Source organism: Triturus cristatus, chromosome 11, assembly GCF_964204655.1.
Source record: "Triturus cristatus chromosome 11, aTriCri1.1, whole genome shotgun sequence".
In the NCBI taxonomy this organism is placed as follows: Eukaryota; Metazoa; Chordata; class Amphibia; order Caudata; family Salamandridae; genus Triturus; species Triturus cristatus.
Window position 1 is genome coordinate 236327830 of NC_140594.1, and position 26935 is coordinate 236354764.

The following is a 26935-nucleotide window of genomic DNA, read 5'->3' on the forward strand; positions in this document are numbered from 1 at the left end:
TTCACTTGTTTCTAATGCAGTTCCTAGACTAAGCACAGAAAGGCATATGTGTCAAACATGATTATGGCTAGAGAAGGTCATCCATAAGGAAATTAATGGCAGATAATACCAAGTCTTAAATCCTGATCCTAGATTGTGTTACTATGAAGGAGATTCTGCCTTGAATAATAACTCAAATTGAGAACCTTCTACAGTATCTACCAGCAGGGACAGACTAGGAACCAAAAGCAGCCCTGGCACATTTTGCCATCCCTGCACCCATACTGCAGGGATCGAGTGAGCACAGCAACTTCAAGGAGATTTTGAAAGAAACACACAGGCACATTTGGCAATTTTGACTTCTCCATTCCCTGCTCGTCCATTCTTCTGCTCTCTCTCATCCTTTCTTTGCATCATCCCTCTTATCTCTAACCATAATATTTCCAACTTCCTCTCATCCCTTCTTCATACTGCTCCGTTCTGCTCCCCTTGTTCTGAGTCTTCCCCTCCCCCTTCTTTGCACCTCTCAACCTACAGACGTCAAGGACCCCATTCAACTTTCACAGTGGCATGGTGTTCTACAAAATTAGCATTTACCATACAAATTTATAGAAAATATAACATGGATTGCCATTTTGGGACAAAAAACACATTGCACTTATGATGAGGAGAGAGTGATTAGGTGTCACGTAGCCCATCCACTCCCACCCTCAACTCAAATGCCCCATATGGACTCTAGCTTTAACTCTTTTTTTGCAGTTTGCAAATTGTGTTATTGACAGTTGCAACATGTACTGTACTTCTGCATAGTCCTCACCTGAGGATTGGGTGCTTCTGTCACAAAGACACAACTATGTATGTTAGGTACTAAAAGAAATTGTGTTGGTGAATTTTCAATTGTTTTGTCCAGCTTTGAAAATGATCATATTTAGTACAATATACTGCATCTGCTAAATTGTACCTTCAAGAACAAAACCTGAAGAGACAAGTGATTCTAACAGAGGCTTACATTTGTGATGTGTTTTCTTGTAGTTAATCTAAATTAGACACTTGAGACGTTGTCACTTCTATCTATGTGTTAAGTTTTTCTATTGATGTGTTCCAACCATAAAAATGATCTGTTCAGACAGGCATTATTCAGATGGACATTGTTCAGACATCCTAGTCTTGAGTTGATATAATCTAAGCATACAAATTGTCCATTCAGAGAGTCAGTGTTCAGACGGCCATTTATTCATACACACAACCAATGTGTTTTGTTTCATCCAGGAACTTCCGCAGGGCAGTGAACATTATAAACATAGGCATTGATTATTTAATTTGATATTTAAAAACATTAAAATCCAACAACTTTTTCTTGTGTTCTTGGTACAATGAACAAACTAAGAAAGAACACAATCATTTGAGCAAACTAGAACTCATTATTGAATCGCCTTTTCTAAATCCCAGATTTGACAATTACAGTCTCCTCCAGAACAATCAAAATAATTCTTTCCCTGCACTATGAAATCCATTCCTCTCCTGAGTGATGAAAAGTAATAAGTTAAAATTTCAGAGTATCAATATTTGTACAATGGTTATATTCCAGACAAAATATTTATATGTCATATTTTATATTAAAGTTTCACAGTTTTTGCAGATGCATACAAAATGGTAGGTCAGTTTGTTCATATCATATTGGAGGACATTTAACTGAGAAGATTTGTTATGATTGTATCTATTTATGTGAATCAAACAAGACCTATGTGCTGTTCTCACCCCAGTCAAAATTACAAAAATAGTGCTTATCTGTTTTACCTTACTAACAAACAGTCTCTTTGTCTCATCTTCCTTCACCGTGAGTTATAAGTATAGGCAAAGTGCTATATTTCATCTGGCCATGAGTTTCAAGAATTGCAAACGCCATATGTGTAGACAGTTATATATGTGTAAAAAGGCAACACATTTAGAACACAATATCAATATTAAATTGCAGTAAGGTCAGCACTCACTACCAAACTGTATGAACCATACCCAAAGCTTTCAGACTATACAAAGTAGTTGTAAGCTACACATTTTCTTGTATGGATACATTATTGGCAGATGTCACAAGTCATAATGTATTGTAGAAAAAGGAAGAAATATAACTGAGACAAGATGTTCTCCTAATGTAGACATTAGGGGCCATATGTAGGTAGCCAAACATTTACCACTTCATAAATACCGAATTTTACCGATTCGGTATTTATGAAGCGGTAAATGATATGTAGGTAATCCATCGGTAATATTTACCGATTCGGAATGGGTCGGTAATTTAGAATCGGTATTTACCGATTCGGTAATGATGCATACCTTCCCATTGATTCCTATGGGCCAGGAGGCCCATAGGAATCAATGGGAAGCAAGTTACCATTGATTCGGTAATGGGGGGAGCACAATCAAGGGTGGCAGGGTGTCACAGTGACACCCTGTTGCACCCCTGATTCCTGCATGTGTGCACATGTGGCGCACATACACGCCCTAAGGGCATGTATGTCTGCCACATGGCACTGTTAGACCAGCAAAATATTGCTTTTTGCAATGTATTCGGTATTTAGCACCAACATATATTTGGTGCCAAATACCGAATTATTTTCCCTACACATCACTCATTTGAGTGTTACCTACATATCATTTCTGGATTCGGTATTTACCGAATCGGTAAAATTACCGAATCGGTAATTTTACCGATTCGGTAAATTACCGAATCCAGAAATATGCCCCCTACATAGCAAAAGCCAAAATACCGGTCGGTAACGGTATATTTACCGAAAATCGGCCGTTACCGACCGGTATTAGGCTTCCTTCATATGGCCCTATATTATCTATGTGAACACCTCAATTCCTTCACTTCTGATAGTCCCTATACCATAAGAGTAATTACTCTTGTAGGCCAAACTGACCTGTCTGTCACCTTTATGTTAAAGGTCAAACTACACAGATGACATTGTAGTAATTTAACTATCTATTGGATCAATTAATAGGAAGTCTTATGATTGAAAACCAAAGAATCCCACCCGGCATCCTATAAGTTTCATTCTGAACGGACACCTTTTATGGTTTGAATATATCAATAAAACACTAAACACATGGATGGAAGCAACAAAGTCTGAAGTTTCTAATTTGTACTGGCTACAGTATATACATATATTGTGTTATATAATACAACTGGTTTTACACTAATTAGTTGTGAGTTATTTATTATTCAGTTGTAGGCTGGCTTGATAAGAATTTGGGTTCTGGAGTAGCTGTTCCCAGAGTTGTTGCACTAGTTTGGAAATATAACAGAACTGGCATTGCTATATAGAATCCTAGCTACTATTGTTCATTGGTTGGCACTAATGATAATGTGGTGTATCCTCTAGGCAGGTTAGAATTGTCCATTTGTCAGAAAATGAGGATATTGCAGGCATTTTATAAGAAAGAAGATGATCATTTGGCAGGTTCAAGTAAATAGTAAATGGAAAACAAAGCTCGACAATGCACCAGTATTCAAGTTAAATCCCCAAGGTTATTTTGATATATAACCACATGTCGTTTTGAACTCAAGAAACGGTTGGAAATCTGTAACCAAATTTTCATTTAGGACAGCACCAATAGAATATGCTTTCTATTCACGAAATACACTAGTAGGCGGTTTGTTGCCTTTAAGATCTTCAACTTTAACATGACTTATCTGTCTACTGAGATCTGAATGTTTATTTTTTACTAAAGAACTTCTTTAGTAGTTTCACTTAAAAGTCCACTCTGTGGTTCAAAAGCTGTCTCTGTGGCATATTGATACAAGAAGAGTAGCATAATAAGCTTCTCACTTACTTATTCACCTAATAATGTTTAATAAGCACAGTAGTTGGTGTGTCTCTTAGTTTTCTTCTATTGTATACATTTCATATGATATCACATTGTACTGCACCAAATCCTACTCCATTGCTAAATGCTCAGCAGTTATTCTTTTTTTACTCTTTCTCCCTCTTTAATAGCGTCCAGACAGCAGTGGAATCATACTGCTCAAAGAGAGATTCGTAAGTAAGCCCAGGGGACGTTATTCTGTTTGCCACATTCCCACTGTTGTGCACAACATTATTGATCAGTTGCTGTGAAATTGATGTTTGCTTTTTTAGTTGTCTGATGGAAGAAGTATATTATCTCAGTATGGCCTAAATGTACCTAGTCACAGAAAGTAAGCCTGAGAATCTGATCTTATCTGTAATTACTTTCCATGCTTACATAGCTTACCACGCTCTCCCTAATCCACAGATGTTACATTTTTTGTTAACAAAACAAAATATTTCAGCAATAATATTTTTCTGCTCTAACAAACTGGAGAGGAGATAGAAATTCACCCACCTCATATCAGAGATAATAGTATAATTGATAAAATAGCTCTGTTGTGCATAGATGCTCATTTAATACACTGGTTCCTCCATTGATTTTGAAACGGTAATGGGAGATCCTTGGCAAAGTATTTGTATAATATTAAATATGATGCCTTTATTATATTGTAATTATATTTGTTTTCCTTGCAGTTTGCTTTGAAATGATAATTGCAAGGCAAAGTTTCAGAGAACCAAACTAATTTCTCCGAGGTTTCTCAACTTGATCGTCAAACAATAGCTTGTATAACTTCCTTAACATATGCTGTTCCTTCAAAAATACATTATATTGCTAGCTTCTCTTAGAATATTAAGCACTCCTAGATCAGAAACATATCTCTTGGAAAGTTTGGGCAAAAGATACATATCAAAACCTTACTTGACACATCCATGATTTTGGTTTCCCAGTTTCATTAACTCTGAAAACCCACATTTCTGAGTGTGAAACTGTAGAACGCTAAGACATTTCAAGTAAAGCCTCTATCGTCAACTGACATTTGTGATGTTATGTTATGCATATACCAAAATAATTCCAGTATTTGAGCTACAGTTGGCTTGGTAATACAGGTAGACAGGATATTTCGGAGCTAGGAAACAGACCTTTTCCTCTCCCCACAAGCACACTGTCTGCTCATCGCAAAGAAAAAAATATTTTCATTACGTTGCCAAGCCATTTGAATGATGATACAAATTGAATGAATAAGAATTTTCAAAATGTTTCTCTTCCCTTTTTACTGGCTGAAATATAGTCATGAAATTGTTTAAACATGTGAAATGAATTACCTTTCACAAAATGGTTTAAAGAGGGTTGTAACAAGGGTTGATCAATTATTTGGAAGCTCAGAAGATAGTGATTTTGACAATGGAAGTGTTATCAAGATTTTGTTTCTGCAATTGACAGATGAAAACATGCATTTATGATAACACGATAAATCTTATTAATTAAAAAAACAAAGCAACTGCTCATAATTGTTTTGGATTTTTTTACAACCAGCGAAAGGGGAATGAAAGCTGTTTAGTGTAGGAAATTTGTATTTAATGTAAAAATTGGCAATAGAGTGTTAACATTGAACACAATAACATGCATATATTGTCATGTATAGAGTTTGTTAGCGTTTTAGACCATATTCTGAAATGATCTCAAATCCACATACCTTCTTCCACATAGTGCTATAGCACAGCCGTGTGTTCTGAAATTCTCCCAGATACATATTATTTAGAACATATTCATGAATTCATTAATGTTTCTGTTTTTTCAGGGATTGTTATTCCAGTATTGCATCTAGCATAAGTTTGGAGCCAGTGGGAAGTGCCAAGTCCTGGGCAGGATCATCAGTTGGCTGGGCATCACAGGCAGGCAGTAGTGTATCAAGAATGTCCAAAGGAGATGCTGGTAGCCAGCACAGTCTAAGGTAAGATACCATTCACATGTTTTCAGCCAAGTATGGAAATGCAAAAATAAATGTTTAGTACTGTCAACACATTTAAAAATGTTCTAATTATGAAGATTTAGAGATCTGTTTTTTGCATTAGCATGAGCCTGAACCATAGGCACATTAGGTACAAAGAAAATGCATACAGTGTTTTGTTTCATTGTTTAAGAGTTGCCCCGTGTTTATCACACAGTACTTCAATATTTAAAATAATGTACTACAAAACATTTACCTAAGCTGGTAAAATATCAAAGAGAAACAATAATCTTTTAACTTTATTCAAGATAACATGACATTTGTATTAGGCCTTGGAGAAATAGCAATCTTTTCCATGCATATTATACGACACATCTTGTGAAACACGTGTGTTTTCCATTTGTAACTCAAGTTATGCTCTCCAGTAAAAAGTATAGCTAAATGCCAGTTCACCACATTGGCAATTTAGTTTCAAAGTCATGCAGTGAACATTGCTATCACTGTGCATGTGGTCACCAGATGCAACCAGTTTTACGCTTACCAAAAGACATTTTCGGCTCAAACCAAGATTTCAACAGCTACAATTTACTGAAAAACCATAAATGTTAGAAAAACAAAAATTACATATATTAGCCAAAATCCAATAATCCAGATTTTCACTTGGTTCTCCCTAAGCCTCCCTCTACTACTTTTATGCCTTTCAGTAATTACATTTTGAGGTTTGTTTTATTGTATGTGTTCTATTGTCCAATACAACCGATGCATCTGCCTCTAAAGGAGTCATTTCACACGATTCACTCATTAGTAAATGGATACGTGTGAATTATTTAAGCATTATAGTTGGCTGCTTATGGCAATCGTGGTTGTTAATTGCTCTAAACCTGAGTCATAGGTCTGGTCGACATGTGATGGACCAAAATGAGGGAGGTGGCCTTTAGCAACAGTTATAACCCATGACGAAAGAGTATATTGTTACCGGAGTATTCCACTCACAAGAGGTGAAATGTAAATTAAACAGTTAGAACAGAAAGACAGACATTGGAATGTTGGAACCAAAGGTTTGTAGCAGCCGTATTGGTCCTGAACTATTGTATTGTCTTCAATGGCGCTCACGAAATTCCAATGTTTCATCACATTTAATTGCTTTTGTTATATAACAGCAGTTGTTTATGTTACATCCAGGTTCAGATTTAGTATTGGAGAAAAATAGAATTTAATTGGAGTCAAGAGATTGATGAGCTGCCAGCCACCACATGGGATATCCATTAATTGACTGTGCATAACATCGGATGGGATATTAAGTTGAGATTGATACAGCAAAATGCTTTAGAGATTGTATTGGCCACCTGGGAAACCTGCTAAATTGCAATTGGAATCTAAAGCTTGTTTGAGATGTGGAATGTAAGAAGCTTATTTATGATAACTTCTTATGTCTTGTGAATTTGTTATACCTTTATGGGATAAGGTTAGAGTAAACCTAGTTTGTAAATGTGATGATAAAGTTAGCATCAATATGATTCCTTTTATTGACCTCTCCTGCATTATTTGTTCCCTTTCAAGTGAGAAATCGTTTATTTTTAGGTTTATGTTGGAGGGAAAATGGCTTGTTGTACAGAAATAGAAAAGAAGATCCAAATACACGTTGTTGTGCTAAATAAATGGATTAATGGGCAACTATTAAATGTGTTCTATAAAAGAAAGGGGTAAATTGCTAAATTTTTAAGTTTGACAGCATTTTGGGGTATTTCCTGGCGCTTTGTTTCATTTAATGTCACAGGTTACCTAGTAGTTCTTTCATATTCCTCTTAATATAGTAGGTATTATGTATTGCTACATTTGTGAGGATTGATTAGACTATATTTCAGTAGACGAGATGTAAAATAGAGTAGATTGCTTCTATGGAGTATAAATTTCCACCGGCTACTAAATTTAGTATTTGCATTTGGGATTGTTGGAAATCACCATGCCTCATTCAGAGTTTAAACACTGTGAATGTCTACCAAGCCTCAAGTTACCATCCAGATTTGGGTTGTTGGAAATCCATAATAGTGAAAGAGGAAATAAGGAACTCTTTTGTGGTAGTGGCAAGCCACTTCTAGAGTAGGTCTGAATGTGTCCAAGACCTATGTTTATCCTCTGCTGGCGGTGTTCTAATAAATGTTTATGATTATTTTAGAAAAAATCATCATCATCCTGTATTACTTACTTTGTGGAAATATAGATGTTCCAGTAAACATATATGTGTAGGAATTCATATACAATAAGTATGCTAGTATCATCTCAAAATCCATACATCAAAAAGTGTAAATGCATACACAACTTTCTCCTGTGTGGTCAAGCACTGTATATACATTTTGCACAATTGGATGAAGGAAATATCAGTACATATAAGTATGACTTCTTTAACTAACCTTACTTTCATCATAAAAAATCAGATTTTAATCTAAAGGTTTTTCTAACCATTTTAGGAGCTTATTTTCAGTTCGGCGGTCTGACCTCCGAAGGACTGCATCCGTGACTGCTAGGAGTCCACTGCGCCTGTTGCCTTCCGACCGCCTAATTACAAGTTTCCAGAGCGGCTAACAGCTGTGGGCAATGTATTTCCATATATATCGATGTATGTGTCTACATTCTGACTGCATATGTGTTGAATTCACACATATGTGTGATATATGTGGACAAATACCACCTAACTATTGCCGGAGTCCAACCCATATGTGGGCGGTCCCGGTAATGGGTACATGGTACCAAAGCACTTACCTGTGTTTTGTTGAAGGCGGGGTCGTGTTTCTCAAGGTGAAAATGCTTCTGTGTAGGGAGGACCTGGAGAAAGGGATCCACATCAAAATCTGCTGGGAAGAACTGGAAAAGATGAGTTTGTACCCCAAATCCTTAGTTTTGGCCGACCTTAAGGTGGCGGTCCGACCACCGTGGTCGGCTCATCCGGAAGTCAACTCATAATCTGTACGGAAGAGTTACAACTCTGTACCACCCAATGGAGGCTGCCTTAACCCCACGCGACCCCGGCAGTCCAGCCGCAGTGCCAGCAGTTCCGGCAGTCCAGCCGCGGTCTTCGCAAAGCAAATCTGCCCAACTTGTAATGCGGCAGATGGCTCACTACTGTTGGACCACCGGTTCGGGAACTCGCAATAAGGCCCTACATCCTTGTAGTGGCCCATAATGCACATAAACTAACTGTCAAGGCATCATTTCAGTATAAAACTGGCTAGAGGTAAAGTGCCCAAAGAAGCATTCATATACACATTCCTTGTTTCAGAAGATGTTATTTAATTAAGCTATTCCTCTCTTTCCAGATTTGTTCTGTGGAAAAAATGCAAAGGACCTAAAGATGAGTTACACATTATATTAAGTTCCACTAGAAATAACTTATCCCAAAATGCACTTTTATTAATGGAAATACTTTCCTATATTGTAGTAGTTGCGTCAGCCCAGTTCTCTTTCAGCCTTGTAGCCAGTAGAATTGTATGATGTGTGTCACCCAACACACCTATCAAAGTTCCTCAAATCTTAAGAGGTCTTCGAAGAATTTGGTAGTTAAGTAAAACTCTTGGGTTCTACAACAGTTGTACCCACAAAAAAAGTTGCTAATTGGAAATTCTGTGTATAGCATTCAAGATGCTAAATTCTGGCTACCATAAAAGCACAGGAATAGATTGAGGAAGGTTGTAAAGCCACTTAAAAAAGCATTTTCGGGCAGGATTAATGACTTGTGAGTCACACCATAACTCTGCACCATAAAGAGCCTCAGGTTGTGCTTTAAATAATTCCACTTGTTCACATATTTACTCCATACAATTAAGATATTGCATTGCTGTACAGTGGCAGTTCTGATTCTCATATAGTAGCACAGAGGGAGTAATATGCTGCTGCAAATAACTTGTACTACCATGCAGATCACAGAACTTTATTTTATGTGGATAGCTCAGTGGATTACTGCTTTTGTTACAGTGATTCCTTTTTGCTATTTGCAGTTTCTAAATTAAAATCCTAATGTAAAACAGTGACCTATAAACTATCATCAAAGAGCTGCATGCAAACTGCAAAGTATAGGGTTGGAACCATAGGATTTTCCCCAGCATTTCATTATCATAAAATTGCTAAAAAGGATTAGTTTGGGTAGAAATGCATTATTATTTGTAAAGCTAACTGTTAGAAATGAGATTCTTGGCTGGCTGAGGTATGCACCCAGGCCAGGCAGGAACAACCACTCTAGTCAGGGTAAGTTAGATACACACTGAAAGATAATCTGTGCTCACCCTCTGATAGCTTGGCACAAAGCAGTCAGGCTTTTCTAAAGAGGCAATGTTTAAAGTTTTTGTGCAACACACACACACTCAGTAACACAATGAATACACCACAACAAGACTCCATACATGTTTAGAGAAACTATTATATTCTGAACAAAACAAGACCAGAATGACAAATCCAATGGATAGAAGTAGAGATACAATTTTTTAAAGATTAAGTGCAAAAACAGTGCTTAGAAGTCCCTAGCGGTCAAAAGGTTACTTGAGGTTGAGAGGGACTGATAAAAATCCAAAGATCAGTCTGACCGCGAAGGAGTGCAGGCCAACTACAGGACCCACACAGGGCCTGCTGAGAAAGTTCTCTGGATGGAGCAAAGTGTTGAGGTTAAAGGCATGATGCGTTGATCTTTTCCATGCAGTCAGGTCGCTGCATTGTTGTCGAATTTTGCTGAGGTGAAGGCAGAGCATTGGTGTCGAGCAGAGGAGCATCATCAGGCTGCACGGGCTGCAGAACCGCGGTGTTAACCAGACTCTGCGTCGGTGTCGCAGAGTGATGCGTTGGTTCCAATTGGCTCAAAAGTGACAATGCATCGGTTTTGTAGCAAAACAGCTGCAGCACCCACGTCTGAGGCCAAGACCTTAGAGAAGGCACCTCAGGCAAGGTTAGGACTCACAGAATGCAGTCTCCAGCAGCACCAGCAGAATTGCAGGAAGTCTTTTGTGTCCCTGACACTTCAGAAAACAGGAGGCAGCCAACCAGCCCTTAATGATCACCTGGTGGGAAGCCAGATTCCAATTCTCCTTCAGCAGAGTCAGGGAGCAGCAGGCAGCAAGGCAACAAGAAGAAAAACAGTGCTTCCAGCACATCACTGCTTAGGACAGAGGTTTAGTTCAAGATCCAGATGTGTCTGATTTTAGGGGATCAGAGAACCAGTTCGTATACACAGTGATGTCTGCCAGGCTGTCTGTGGGGGGTAAATCAGTACTTTGTCAGTGTAGGTGCTTGTGCCATCTCTCCCTGCGACAATTCTCCTGTCCATCTTGCCTGCAGTCTGCTTCCCTCTGCTGACAGTCTACCTGTTGACCTCTATTTGTGCCTTCTCTGCTCATTCTCGCTCTGTTTTGCCTTTTTCTGCTCGTGTTTGTGCCTTCTGTTTTGCCTATTTTGCTAGTTTTTCTGCCCTCTGTTTTGCCTTTGCTGCTTGTTTTCTGCCCTCAGAATTGTCTTTTCTGCTTTTATCACTGCCCTCTGTTTTGCCTTTTTTTGCTTCTTTCTTCCCGCTGTTTCCCTCCTCCTGCTGTGTCCGTCCTCCCAGTACCCTGTCTCCCCCAGGACGTACTTAAGGGAGGCCACAACTGACTCCTTTGAGCAGGTCCTCGTGTCAACTCGCCCTGCGACAGTTCTCATGTCCAGCTTGCCCGTAGTCCACTACCCTCTGCTGCTTGTCTACCTGCTGCCCTCTGTTTGTGCCTCATCTGCTCTGTTTTGCTTTTTCTGCTCTCTGTCTTGCTTTTTCTGCTAGTTTTTCTGCACTCTGTTATGCCTTTTCTGCTCATTTTTCTGTCCTCTGTTTTACCTTTTCTGCTTCTTTTTCTGCCCTCCGTTTTGCCTTTTCTGCTTCTCAGCCCCCTGTTTTGCCCTCTTCTGCTGTGTTTTGCGTTTTCTGCTAATTTTTTTGTCCTCTGATTTGCCTTTTCTGCTCGCTCATTTTTCTGCCCTCTGTTTTGCCTTTTTCTGCTCCTTTCATCCCTCTTCCTGTCGTTTCCTGAAGACCTGGCTTTTTGATGAAGACTTTGCAACCCCCAACCAGATACACCCTGGGGTGATATTGCTGCGTTAAATAAATGCTGATTGATAGATTGATGTGTGTGTGGACAGGACACTACCTATTGAAGTTTGTCATCCCCTCCCATTCCTTCTTGCCCAGGAAAACCCATCAGAATGCAGATGAATGCTCAGAATGTAGATGACCCTCACCTTCCTGTGTTTGTGGCTGTCTAGGGGGAATGTACAAAATGTAGCTGTCACCCAACCCAGACATGTATTGGAGACGGGCTTTAACACACAAAGAGCAGTAAGTGCAGAGAAATGTTTAAGTTCTAAAAGTGGCATTTCAAATACAGTAATGTTAAATCCAACTTCACCAGTAATGAGGATTAATCATTACCATTACAAAGATATGAAACATGAAAAAGCTACTCCTCTCTGATCAGGAATTACAGCTCAAAAGTGTACTAATGATTTCCCAATGCTAGCCTATGAGAGAAGTAGGCCTCACAGTAGTAAAAAACAAAATAGGCTGTTTATCACTACCAGGACATGCAAAACATAAAAGTACATGTCCTATCTTTTACCTACATAGCACCCTATCCTTAGGGTTACCGAGGGCCTTCTTTAGGGATGGCTTATATGTAATAAAAGGGAAGTTTAAGGCTTAGCAAGTGGTTTTGAATGGCAAGTCGAATTGGCAGTAAACTTCGCACACAGGCACTGCAGTGGCAGGCCTGAGACATTTAAAAGGCTACTTCTGTGGGTGGCACAATCAATGCTCGAACTCCCCCGCCCTCGATAGATTGATTGATTGATTGATTGATTGAGTGCTGAAGCCCTCTAGTGGCATTTGAAGAACAGGCCCTGAGTATATGGTATACCAATTTACAAGGGACGTACCAGTGCAACAAATATGCCAATCAGGTATACACCAATGTCATTATGTTGAAAGGAGAAGAACATGCACTATAGCACTGGTTAGCAGTGATAAAGTGCTCAGAGTCTGAAAGCCAATAAAAAGAATCAGGAAAAACAAGAGGCAAAAGGCAGAATGTCTGGGGAATGACCACCCTATGATGACAGGTCTAACACAAAACCCCAACCACTGTGGTACGTTTTAAAGCCACAGTTTGTGCTTCTCCAGACGAAACCCTCTTACAATGCACTGCCTACATGGATGGCATGTGACTATTAAACCTTGTAATCCTCATTGTTTTATGTAACATTTCCTATAGGCAGATTTACACACGTATGAGTCACTGCCTCTGTATAATGTGTGTGTTATATAAAGTGCTCTGACACTCTACCCTCGTGTGAGTACTACTGTGCAACAAAAATGCATGTGAGAGAGGGGCTATGGAGAGATGAGGGGCACTGTTGGAGGGTGGTAGTGAGGGAATCTAAAATGATTGCCTCACCAGGTGCCTCAAGCACTAAAAATGGCTCTGCAGACTTACAATAGGCTCCCATATATCTAAGATGCATACTAGGCAAAGGGCGAAATTGTGGTAATTTTGCGTAACAAAACGTATGCAAAATTACTAGGTTTGTGCCATTGCGCCACATCTCATAATTTTGGGGAGAAAATGTAACACAAGATGTAACATTCAGGTACGTTTTTAATGTGAATGGCATTTCAGGTAGATTTTTTACTGGAGCGGACCATTTGGATAATTTTTTAATGCACAGCTACGAATCCAAATGCAAACTGCAGTGTTTTGAATGGAAGCAATCGGAAACTCACAATTACATTACTGTTCAATTAGGTATTTTTCTGAGCCCCCCTCCAAGTTACAGAGACCTGATCAGACAGGCTGAATTAATCAAAGAAGTAAACAGGCTAATTCATTCATATATCAAGATTCAACATGAAAAACTTTAACGGGACTAAAACAGCCTAGGTGCCATTTTCTTTTACTGGCGAATTAAATCTTTACTTAGTTCACCTTTGATAACAAGTTAAATTACCTTCCAGCTCCTGACCAAACTGGATTTCCCAACCACCACTTCCTCACATTCTACAGGTTTACTCAGTAATTTCCCATAGAATTGGAAGGAATGCTGAGACTACAGATATAAGATTCAGGATCTGCATGCATTCACATTGCCTTTTGAAAACTAGAGTCTAATTACCACCAGTCCACCACCTCCCATTGAATAAACTCAAACTGCAGTTTCTTATTCTTTATCAGCTGTCTCTAGACCAATCTAGTAGCTACCAACTGAACAACCCCACAATAACAAGAATCAAATTTCAGTTTGGCCACATGGCACAAACCTCTCTTCACCTCTGACAGTCCACATCAAATCACCCACCCGGTACTCACTTTAAAGGTGCCAGCCTGTTTCGACATTTCATCAGCTATTCATTTTACCTTATCACCAAATGAAACCCACAAAGGACCCTTCTCTGCATCCTCCAATTTTACATCTTCAAAGCCCTTAAAAAACTGAAGTAACAGCTGAATCATAGTAGTGTGTCTAGGCATAACAATCACATCGTCCCATGTGACACACACTCTGTGTGTACCACTGAGCATTCAAAGAACAAGAAACAGAATAAACCAATTGCTGGCCTTGATTATCCGCAGAGGTAACCATAGGGTGAATGGAAAGAACAAGGGGATTGTGGTCACTTTTAACCCTCTTCATTAAACAAAAGTACAGTTTTACCCTCTTTTTTTATACCAGCTAAGATGTGATACAACCTACTTGAATAGTTGCTTCTACAAAAAACAAAACTTGATTGACTATCTAAAGGGAATCTACCAATGGAATGGATAAGGACATGTTTAAATATGATGTCTAGGAGTTGTCAAATGACCTGTATTTCTTATGTTAAGATGGTTAATGTCTAACTCTAAGTAACAATCCGAAAGCTCTTGACATATGGAGACAGCGTCTTCAAAAAATGTATTAAATTCCCCCAAAATCAGTACTCTACCATCCCTATTGTAGTATTTGGGAATGACTTCTGGGATTACTTGGACAAATATTCACATGTAAATTATGTGTAATACTGTTAGACCCAGGATCCCTAGTTGGCTGAGGTGGGTACCTTAGGCTAAATAGGGACCCTCGTTCCCACATCAGGGAAAGGATGGACATCTCAGATAGCCCCCGCTCACCCCCTTGGTAGCTTGGCACGAGCAGCCAGGCTTATCTTCAAGGCAAATGTGTAAAGTATTTGCAACCACGCTCACAGCAACCCAATGATGACACCACAAATGGACTCCACACGAGTTTCATAAAAACGAGTATAATATGTATATAAAAATATATACGATAAGACCACATGATATAAATCCAACATATGCGTATTGGTAATATTCCTCCTGGCCAGTAGTCAGGCCAGCCAGCCCTTGTAAGTTCTAGCAATATTAATGTGCACTTCTAAACGTTCCACTGCAGTCCTATTGCAATGCTATGCAGTTCGTAATGCTAGAATCAGGCACTTTTTCAATGTAAAAATAATGCAGGTCGTAATGCTAGAATCAGGCACTTTGCAATGTAAAAATAATGCAATGCGTAACACAACAATCAGGTACTTCGTTATGCAGAAATAATGCAATGCGTAATACATTAATCAGGTAGTTCGTTATGCAGGAATAATGCAATGCGTAATACACTAATCAGGTAGTTCGTTATGCAGAAACAATGCAATGCGTAATACGACAATCAGGTAGTTCGTTATGCAGAAATAATGCAATGCATAATACGACAATCGGGTAGTTCGTTATGCAGAAATAATGCAATGCGTAATACACTCCACCACCGATCACGATGCCTTAGGCGGTCTCTCCGCCACTCGTGCTGACTCGCAGTCAGCCTCTGTCAACAGTTGCCCCCACACGGGTATGGTGTAAACAAAAAGTGCAGGTTCGCACTCCAGCCCCGGTACTGCCACTCCTTTGGCAAGTACTGGCCGCAACACGAGCCGAAGCAGAGGCTCGTGCTGCAGGAAGGGGAGAGGCCGAGAGCTTCTCCCTCCGAGCCCGCACCCCGCCCCAGGCGTCGACACACGTTACCTAGGGGGTGCGAACTCACTCTCCTCTCCTCTTCCAGAGACTTGGGCCTTCGATGCAATCTTTGTGAATTCTGGGCAGTGGGACACGGGCCCTGGCAATGGCGGGCTCGGGCCGGCGGCTCAGCTCCTCCGGGGCTGCCGGTCCGGGCCACTGATGCTATGAAAATCTTAGGCTGCAACAGGGCACAGGCACACAACGTCGCTGAGAGTCACTTGAGCTTTGGGTGCACGATCACAGGGCACTCCACATGAAGGTCTCAGGCTGCACGAAGCACACGCACACAGCGTCGCTGAGATTCACTTGGACTCCGGGTGTGCACGATAACAAGGCAATCCTCATGAAGGGCTCAGGCTGCAAAAAGCACACGCACACAGCGTCCCTGAGACTCGCTTGGACTCCAGGTGCCAACGATCACAGGGCACTTCTTACGAGGGTCTCAGGCTGAAAAAAGCACATGCACACAGCGTTGCTGAGTCTCTCCTGGAAACTTTTGTTTTCCTGAGTTTCAGCAACAGGGAGCCAGCTCACCTCGGGCCCTTGTGGATAAGTTACTTCCGGACACAGCACACAGCAAAGTCCTTTCAAGCAGGGAGACACAGCACACAGCAAAGTCCCTTTAGCCTCTCCTTGGTTAAAACAGCAAACTGCAGGCCAGCCCCAGAACACACAGCAAGGATCAGTCCTTTCCTTCAGTCTCTTCAGTTGTTTCTTCCTTGGCCAAGGTTCCTCTTGACTATAAAGTAGCTTCAGTCTTGTTCAAACTTGATCAATCCATTTCTCCCACGTTCAGGGGCTTCAGCTCTCATAGTTATACCCCTAAATGTCTTTGAAGTCTTTGTGTTCAGGGGGGCACTGACCCCTGTTCAAACCAGTCCTGGGTGCCTCCCTGCCAATGACACCTTCTTCCTTTGATTAGCGTGGGTCTGGATTCTCAATCACTCAGCAGGAGATGGGACCATTGTTTTATGGCAGCAACCCAGGCCTCTTCACCTCTAAGGGCTCCTCCTCCTCCTACACTCCAGATGCAGGTCAGCCTATTGCTGTCTCACCTCCTCCCCTGGGCCAAGACATTCCCCAGATCCTATCACTTTCAAATCCAGACCGTCAATCCACAATCAGGCAGAGACTCACATAAATGTTAGAGCACAAAAACCCAGCCACTTCTAAAAGAATGGCTTCTAAACACACAATGCAAAAAACACCTTCATAAACAAATGTATTATTACATTGTGAGTTCAGACATACTAAACGTCACCTCTCCATCTTAAGCCTTTGGGAAGATAGGCTGGAAAACATATTACACAGTCTCCCCATTCTGTCTTATGGGCAAGATGGCCTTTCAACAGTCAAAAACGAAATGGAGATTATTTCACTGTCAGGGCATGTTACACACCTTAGTACATGTACTACCTTTCACATGCACTGCACCCTGCCCAGGAGTACTTTGGGCCTACCATAGGGGCGTCTGATGTGCATAGAAAGGAAAGGGTAAGGTCTGGCAAGTGGGTGCACTTGTCAGAACAACATGGCAGTTTAACAAACTGCGTGCAGGCACTGCAATGACAGGCCTGAGTTCCCTCTTTAAAGCTACTAGTGTGGGTGGCACAATTAGTGCTGCAGGCCCACTAGTAGCAGTTGCATTACCAGTCCTGGCACACATAGTGCACTTTACTAGGGACTTTACTAGTAAGGCAAACATACCAATCATGGACAACCAATTACCATTACACTTTATACAGGGAGCACTTGCGCTTTGACACTAATCAGCAGTGGCAAAGTGCCCAAAGAATCTAACTTGGCAACACCATGTCAGAAAAAAAGGTCTAGGGGGAAAGCAAAAAGTTTAGGGAACTTTAGCTAAAAAGGGCCAACTCCAACAAATACTTTCTCTATTAATCAGTTTAGCTGATAACCTTTATATCATTAATAAGAAAAACTGAGAGCTAGAGGCAAACATGGTATTATGGAGCCAAGAACAGCAACACACTGGATGGTCTACACATTCTTTCAGTCAGAGCAGGCACAGCATGAGTATAACCTTTGCCTAGAGTAAGACTATTGACCATGTTTCGTGGACAGCTATCATAGCAAAACTGAATAGAAACTCACTCCAATCGCTTATGGAGAGACAGAGATGGGAGTCAGTCTATCTCATTTAAGAAACACTTGTCCTATAACATTTGAGTGTTTGTCCGAAGGTCCATAGAGAGAATACATGTGTACTTCTAACCCTTCCGGTCTATACTCTTCAGATCAGAAATTAAAGTACCATGGATCCCTGTACCTTAGCCATGTTAACAACTATTAAGTGGCCTTTCCCTCTTTGTGGACCTCTGCTTAGCTCAGGCTCATAACTGAGGGCTATATGCAGGGCAAAGTGTAGCTGATGTGCATAGGGATAAAAAGCTTTTTCTTTTCCTTTTTTTCTCCACCAGGACATTATCTTTCCTGGTGCAGATGGGCAGATGAAAGTATTTCTTCTCTCAGAATACCTTTTAGTATGTAAAATATATCTCTGCGAATCTGCTGCACTGAATATACCTTTGCACTGTGCTGTGCACCTTGTTTGTGATGCAACACGTTTGTTTCCTGCAACACTCCTATACTTTATCTTCCCTCCCTAAATCACAAATAACATAGCTACATTGCCCCTGTGTATATACTCGGCTGTGGAGGAGCAGAACTATATCAGGAGCTGCTGCTGTGCCTGCGCTAGCCTGTTCTCTGCTCTCTTCAGCTGCTGTCCTGCGCCAGCCTGTCTTCTGCTTTCTTCTTGCTTCTGCTGTGCCTGTGGCAGTCTGTGTATCTGTCCTCTGCCGTCTTCAGCTGCTGCTGTGCTTGCCCCAGTCTGTCCTCTGCTGTGTTTAACTGTGGCTGTGCCTGCACCAGTCGGTCCTATGATGTCTTAAACTGCTTCTGTGCTTGCACCAGTCTCTCCTCTGCTGTTTTCAGCAGCTGCTCTGCCTGTGTAGGCCTGTCCATCTATACTTTTCTATCTTCAGTTGCTTCTGTGCCTGCGCCAGCCTGTCCTCTGCTGTCTTCAGCTGCTGTCCTGCGCCAGCCTGTCCTCTTCTGTCTTCCTGCTTCTGCTGTACATGTGCCAGCCTGTCCATCTGTCGTCTGCTGTCTTCAGCTGCTGCTGTGGTGGTGACAGTCTGTCCGATGCTTTCTTCAGCTTTGCCTGTGTCTGCGCCAGTCTGTCCTCTGCTGTCTTCAGCCTCTGTTGTGCCTGCACCAGTCTGTCCTCTGTTGTGCCTGCACCAGTCTTCAGCTTCTGCTGTGCCTGCGCCAGTCTGTCTTCTGTTGTCTTCAGCTTCTGTTGTGCCTGCACCAGTCTGTCCTCTGTTGTGCCTGCGCCAGTCTTCAGCTTCTGCTGTGCCTGCGCCAGTCTGTCCTCTGTTGTGCCTGCGCCAGTCTTCAGCTTCTGCTGTGCCTGCGCCAGTCTGTCCTCTGTTGTGCCTGCGCCAGTCTTCAGCTTCTGCTGTGCCTGCGCCAGTCTGTCCTCTGCTGTCTTCAGGTCTCAGAGGCCTGACTGAGATGGGATTGCAGCGGCAGCGACAGCAGCGAACATGTGTTTTACTCTCTACATACAGCGGTACAGAACGTCTTCCATGCCCCAGCCATGTGACGTCAACGCATGGTCAGAGGCCTGAAGATTCTATTGGATCGTATTCTTTCACGTGCTAGAATGATGGCTCAATAATGCACATATTGACTTCCTCTCTGCACAGGTTAGTGGCAGTCAGTGGAGCTGCAAAAATGTGAGCCAATGTTGATGAATGGCACTGCCACCGCAGGACTTGTGCACATTTGAAGCCATTTCCCCCCCACCCCCAGCTGCAGGATAATGTAGATACGCTGCACGGCAGGATGGAAGGAAATACAAGTGTTGATAAAAGATGATGTTGATTATGGGTAGCCGTTTCAGAAACAGAATAGTTTGGGGAGAAATATCAGTGCTCCGCTCTATGCGCCCCTTAATTAAAGCCTTTCCCAGCATCAGCATATGTTTCTCTCATTCATGAGATGTAAAAGGCTTCATCGCATGTGCCCTGTTTTTCATAAATGTATCGAATTCAAAGAGAAAGCACAATGCAAGTGCGTTGAAAAGAAATGAGTGTTTCATATGAAAAATCTCTTTCAAGCAGATCTCTTTTGAAAGTTGTGCGGAGAAAGCTCCGCTTTCATAAGTGAGAAGCATGACACATCAGGCAATTAATTGAAATCAAGAGGAAGCTGAAACCACCTTCTCTTCCAGCACAGTTAACTGAAATGTAATTTTCTAAGTGGAAACTACAGTGACAAGTTGATTATCTCTATGAAAAATAGAATTTATATTACTTGGAAGACTGTAAATGCACCAGTGCATTTAAAAAAAAAAAAGAATAACCAGTACAAAAATGAACATACCATGAAGATGGTGAACATGTATTATTTTTTTATAATTTCTTTGGTTATTTAATATTACTTAAACATAACAATAAAGTATCACATTTAAAATAAGCAATTCCATCCTGAAAAAATAATAGGACACAGCTTCAAAAAGACCCTTAAATGTTGTGACATGAAAAAATAGCATATTAGAGCATTCCATGTTCCAAATGTTGAACTGCTGTGATTTTAAGGATGTTGAAGGCCTTGCAAGGCAATTACCGCGAAAAGTATTTAGGGACTTGCACAAGAACATAGACTAATTCATTGTCTATACTATTGAAGAAACATAACAAATTTATGATGGGTTAGCAACTCCACTTATCCACGTGCCAGTGGCCTTTTTCATAACGTCAACCAGGTGTGTGATTCAGAAAACATGGTTTTGCACCGATTAACATATTTATTCACAAATTCATTTACACACGAGTAAATCTCGCATGGGTGGGATTTCTCTGAAAAGCATATGCTACACCACAGACTTGAAAGTTTATGGGTTCTCATAAACTTGTTATCAGCTCATTCCCGTCCTGGCAACAGTCTGCAATTTATTCTTCTGAAGGGCTGCAGTAAATCTGCTTCTAGAAAACCTGCTGGAAACAACTTAAAGTAGATGGGTCTAAAAGGGAAGGATTTTCCCAGAGGCAACATGATGACAATGAGCATTTGGACTTGTTTGGAATTTTGGTGTGAACCAACATATGAACACATATAAGAATTTAAGAAGCACAACTGGAAAATATGTGGCAGCCACAGATTCCCAGGAGTACTCTTGGAAACATGTATGTATTACATTAAAGTGTAAACCTATTTCAACGTAGGTGTTTGGAATTGTGTTTGTAAACCAGTGTTAGAAATGGGGGTCTCTTGTTGGCAGTGGTATACAGCCTGTCCTAGTAGGGACCCTTCCTTCTAATTGGGATGAGTAAAGTACACACCTAAGTTTCCCTGTGCTCACCCTCTAGTAGCTTGGCACAGAGCAGCCAGGCTAAACTACAGCTGCAATGTGTTGAACATTTGTGCACACATAGAGTGACGCAGTGAAAACACCACAAAAAGACTCCACACCAGTTTAGAAAAATAGCAAATATTTTTCTAATCAAAACAAGACCAACACAACAAAAATCCAACATTCAGATATCAAAATATCACTTTTATAATGTAAAACAGTTATGTCCATAGAAACGATGAATGTGTCATGTTTTGCACAAAGTACCTTCAATGCATCAAAATTATAGGACGAAAACAGGCGCAGGGAGATCTGATGCTTGATTCCTTACTCACAGGGAAGGTGATGTGTCGGTTTCTTACTCCAGAGGAGATGATGTGTCGGTTTCATACTGCCACTCAGGGCAAGTAATGCGTCTGTTCCTTACTATAGAGGAGGTGATGCGTCGGTTTCTTACTGGGAGGGTAGGTGATGCATCAGTTTCTTACTGGAGATAGGTGCGATGCATGGGGAATTCCAGGCGCTACAGGTCGATGCAGTGGCGATCCAGTCGCTACATTGATTTCCAGGCGCACAGCAGGTCCTGCATTAGAGTCAAAGCAGGAGTTTCAGACTTTGGAGACTAGGTGCTTGTCACTCCTACTGTGGCGGTCTCTTCGGCTGCGGACAGGCGATGCGTCCAAATTTTCAGCCGCGGCGATGCATGTGTTTTTGAACCACATGGCAGCTTGCGGTGGGAAAAACAGCGCTGGAAGGGCGATGCTTGGATTTTCAGCAACAAGAACAGCAAAACAACCTCCAAGGGCCCAGAACTGGAGTTGGCACCACAAGGCAGGTCAGAACTTCCTGGAGTGGTGCTCAGGGATGCTGCAGGTGAAGTCTTTGTGTTCCTAAGACTTCTTAACAGAAGGTAAGCTCTACATCAAACCCATGGAGAATCTTCTCATGCAGGATACACAGCAAAGTTCAGTCTTTGTCCTCTCCAAAGCAGAAGCAGTAACTGCAGGCCAACCCAGCAAAGCAATGCATAGCAATGGGGCAGTATTTCACCTCACAGCTCTACAGCTCTTCTCCTTGGCAGAGGTTCATCTTGGTCCAGAAGTGTTCTAAAGTTCTGGGGCCAGGGCCCCACTACTTATACTACTTTCAGCCTTTGAAGTGTGCAGGTTTCAAAGAAAGTCTCTCTTGATTACTAGAACCAGTTGTGTTCTCCCTGGTCCAGCCACACTACAGGGGGTGGAGACAGCATTGTGAAAGCAAGACCCAACCCTATTCAGTTGTCAGTGACAACTTCTCTCACCACTCTAGCTCAGGAAGGCCCATCAGGATATGTAGGGCACACCTCAGCTCCCTTTATGTAAGTGTCTGAAGTGGATGCACAAACAGCCCCTGTCAGACTGAACTAGACGTTGATTCCACAAGCAGGCAGAGGCACACAGAATGCTAAAGCAAGAAAATGCCCACTTTCTAAAAGTGACATTTTCAAAACCATCTTCCTAAAAGTTGTTTTTTTAAATTCTGAGCTCAAACTCCAAAACTTCCCAATTGAAAGATACACTTGTAAACTGTTCCAATGTAGCTCCAGTGATAACCTATGGAAGAGACAGGCCTTGCAATAGTGAAAAACGAAATTGACAGTATTTCACATGTAAAAAACACCAGCACATGTCCTACTTTTCACAAACACTGCATCCTGACCATGGGGCTACCTTGGGCCTACCTTAGGGGTGACTTACATGTAATAAAAAAGAGGTTAAGGCCTGGAAAGGTGGTGCACTTGGCAGGTCAGCATGGCAGTTTACAATTGCACATACAGACACTGCAGTGGCAGGTCTGAGAAATATTGGAAAGGCTACTTGTGTGGGTGGCACAATCAGTGCTGCAGGTCCACTGGTAGCATTTGGTTTACTGGCCCTGAGCATCCTCACTGCACTTTACTAAGGACTTAGCAGTAAATCAAACATGCCAATCATACAGAACCAATCATAATCATAATTTGCACAGGGAGCACTTGCACCTTAGCACTGACCAGAAGTGGTAAAGTGCCCACAGCACCTAAACCTGAAAAAATCAATTCCAACGCACAGTCAAAAATACAGGCGGTAAAGACCAAAAGATAGGGGAAACCATACCAAGTCCAAGATCCGGACTCTTGCAGACCGTACCGAAACATATTTGCATCAGCAAAGCAGGTTCACTTTACTCTCTCAGTCTACGCATCCTGGCAAAACAGAGAGTAATGCCCGCTAGCAGTACAATAGCAATTGTCATGCAGCCTATCCAAATGGCTGTTAGAATTTATTAGATTTGTGAACAAACATAATTGATGGCTTAAGGGTTAGATAAAAGAGTCCCTCTCTGTAGACACCATACAGTGTCTCCTCTCTTACTGTCTGTCTTCCAGAGAGGACTCCGTGGAGCTACTGTGTGTGGTCAGTGCTAACGGTGAGGCCTTAGACACATAGGAGGCTGTACTGACCCTGCATCAGGGCTCCTGCGCCCTCTAGTGGTGAGTGCTACATGGCCTGTACCTAGACCACTATGTAGCTTAGTAATTGCCTGCTCTGCTCTTAATTCAAAGGCACTTCCCACACATTACACCCAAATCTATTGTATCTTTACGCACTCTAGATACTCTCCATTTCACTCAAAGCCAAAGTGACATATGTTGCCTTGTGGCTTGTAGAATATTGTCTTCTATACCCTTGATATAGGACATTGAAAGTGGGGGGGGTCTGATTTCTGGATGTGAACTGGTGTTTTTCCGACATGTTTTTAGAAATATTGGAATGCTCATGTACAAGTCGTGAATGATGTGACTGCTGACCAAATTGCTGAAGATATCAAAAGAGTCCATACAACTGATTTCAGTGATAACAATATTAATACCCACGAAAGGTATATGTTATGTGTATTTGTTAAGCTCCTTTAATATAAAAAATTGGACTGTACAAAAACACTCAAGTAAGTGTGTGATGAAGTCACTTGACGATAGATTTGAGTGTATTGTTAGGAAAATACCTCTGAATTAATAGCAGAGCTGGCAGTCAGTATGGTATATATTGTTTATGAGGTCCAGCCTTTCCTCTGTTAATGTGTCCTAACCCCATTCTAGATAGGACTGCACCTACATCACAACACTGGCACAGGTAGGTGAGCACAATAACCCCCTTTTAGAATGCCCCATAGCAGAGTCTCTGTGGCAGATTGTAAACACACGTATTTCTAGAGCTTCCTTCCGGTGCTCTGAGGGAGGAGGGTGAAAGAAGACACCAAGCTTCTCTGAGACCCTGCAGTAACAAGCATTTGCAATGCAATAGGTCTCACATTTACTTGAGTTTGAGCTATTGGCATTGTAAATGACAATGCCTTTTATTTATGTTTTGGTTTTTAAAACAGATAAATAAAAGGCATTTTTCATTTACAATGCCAATAGCTTAAACTAGCGTAAATGCAAGACCTATTGCATTGCAAGTGCTTGATCTCTTCTGCACAAACAAAACATCAATCCTCATAGTGATAGCCAGGGACAGCTTTAGCGCTGGTGGGGCACAATTGGGTTGCAGCTGAAGGCAGTGTGAGTTTCACTCAGTGGGGCAGTATGGTGTTCAGTGGGGGAGAGGATGTGGCACTCTGTCGATGACAGAAACTGCATGGCTATGAAACAAATGGCTTGTGATAGCACTTTTAAGCATATTTGGGACATTTTGCAAATGGCAAAGTTTTCAGATTAATGTATAGTGTTGACCAATAACAACTGAGTGCATGTGTGCATTGTCAATTTAAATAAATGTGGAAAAATACTAGCTGTAGCGTCGTCTTTTGCTTGAGGCAAAAATAAATGTGGATAAATACAGAAAAAATCCCCGAAAAATAAATATGGATAAATACAGACGGAAATGGCAAAAAAATAAATACCATAAAACTGGGAGCCCTACTTATAAGTACACATTTGGGGCTCTGGAATTTTTTTTCTACAAATTAAGACACTACCTACACGTGTTCACCAATTACAACCCTTTACATTCCCAACTTAATAAGGAATGGTAGAGGCAATCTAAGATTGTACTCTGTCGCTCCTTCTGAATTTATTTTCTGTGGTTGGAATTCAGGGTGGTGAACTCTTCCACCTTTGTCTTGGTTCAGTGCTGTGCAAACACTTGTTTTAGGAATAGCCAGTTATGGGTGGGTAGTTGTGCGCTCGTGCTGTCTTAACTCTTTTCTTTACTGCATGTGCTTGTTAGCCACAATGTCAAGGTCAGCCTTAGTTGTTCCAGATTATACTTGTATGTTTGGCTCATTGACGCATTAAATGTGCTGTTATGCACCAGCACGTCAATCACCTGTTGTTAACTTGCCATTAAGTTGGGATAGCACGCTTACAATTGCTGTTGACGTATTTGGCATAACGAGCAGGTTTGAAAAAGTATTAGAAACTGCTTCTTTAAATTGTTATTTACATCTGGCGTGTAATGCTCATAATGCGACTGGTATAGAACACAATAGACTCCTCCAAAGTTTTTATCAGGGTCTTAACTTTTGCATATACATTTTTTGCTACCAATTTAACAGAATGCTTACACTATCTACATTTGCGATTCTATTCCGAGAAAAGGAAGCAAAGTAACAATATGGTACTCCATCAATTACACGTTTGAGAAGTGAAGTAGCTTCATCAAGTCAGTGTGATCCGTTCTGTAATGTATATTCTGGCCCAATACACATTTTACGTTCTGTGACGAACATGGCAACATAAACAAAACACTAATGACAGTTTGCAGTTCTGCTCTGCAATTTCAATAAAAAAACGGAGCCAAATCAAAAGAATTTCTTACCAAAGTCCTGCGTGGGCATAGATTCACTAAGCTGCCTTGCAAGACTGACAAATTTAGCGGTGTCATCATATTTACAACGTGTTGCGTGATGACGACATCATTGCTTTTGGAAAACTAATTGCCACTTCTCTCGCGTGATACCAAACGTGATTTAGCATTGGGCCACAGCTTAAAGACTATCAACTGGTATCTTGTGGGCTGCAGAGGTGAGAGCAAGGGAAGGGGCTATAGTAGTGGGAGCAAGTGGATTGACAGCAGTGGTTAGAGCAAGGTGAGGGTCTGCAGTGGTGAGAGCAAGGGGAGGACTGCAGAGGTGAGAGAAAGGGGAGGGGCTGCAGAGGTGAGGATAAAAGGGCTGCAGAGGTGAAAGTAAGGGGAGGGGCTGCAGAGGTGAGAGTAAGGGGAGGGGCTGCAGAGGTGAGGAAAAAAGGGCTGCAGAGGTGAAAGTAAGGGGAGGGGCTGCAGTCGTGAAAGCACAGTGAGAGGCTGCAGTGGTGAGAGCAACGGGGGCTGCAGTAGTGGGAGCAAGGGGAGGAGGGACTGCAGTGGTGAGAGCAAGGGGACGAGCTGCAGTGGTGAGAGTGAGGGGAGGAGCTGCAATGGTTAGAGCAAGGAGAGGGGTTGCAGTGGAGAGAGCAACAGTGAGAGGCTGCAGTGGTGAGAGCAACGGGGGCTGTAGTAGTGGGAGCAAGGGGAGGAGGGACTGCAGTGGTGAGAGCAAGGGGACGAGCTGCAGTGGTGAGAGTGAGGGGAGGAGCTGCAATGGTTAGAGCAAGGGGAGGGGCTGCAGTGGAGAGAGCAACAGGGAGGGACTGCAGTGGTAAGAGCATAGTGAGAAGCTGCACTGGTGAGAGCAAGGGGCGGGGCTGCAGTG

The 26935-nt window shown here is 41.7% G+C and overlaps 1 protein-coding gene across 5 annotated transcripts in view; it reads left to right on the forward strand.

Annotated features, from left to right (window-relative positions):
* Window positions 1-26935, forward strand: part of MYO18B (myosin XVIIIB) — a 1573426-nt gene that overhangs the window by 1485085 nt on the left and 61406 nt on the right. For all 5 annotated transcript variants that reach the window (XM_085634174.1, XM_085634172.1, XM_085634173.1 and 2 more), the window contains 2 exons: window positions 3978-4019; window positions 5630-5782. In XM_085634174.1, the coding sequence (XP_085490300.1) occupies window positions 3978-4019; window positions 5630-5782 (195 nt within the window). The remainder of the gene's footprint in view (window positions 1-3977; window positions 4020-5629; window positions 5783-26935) is intronic.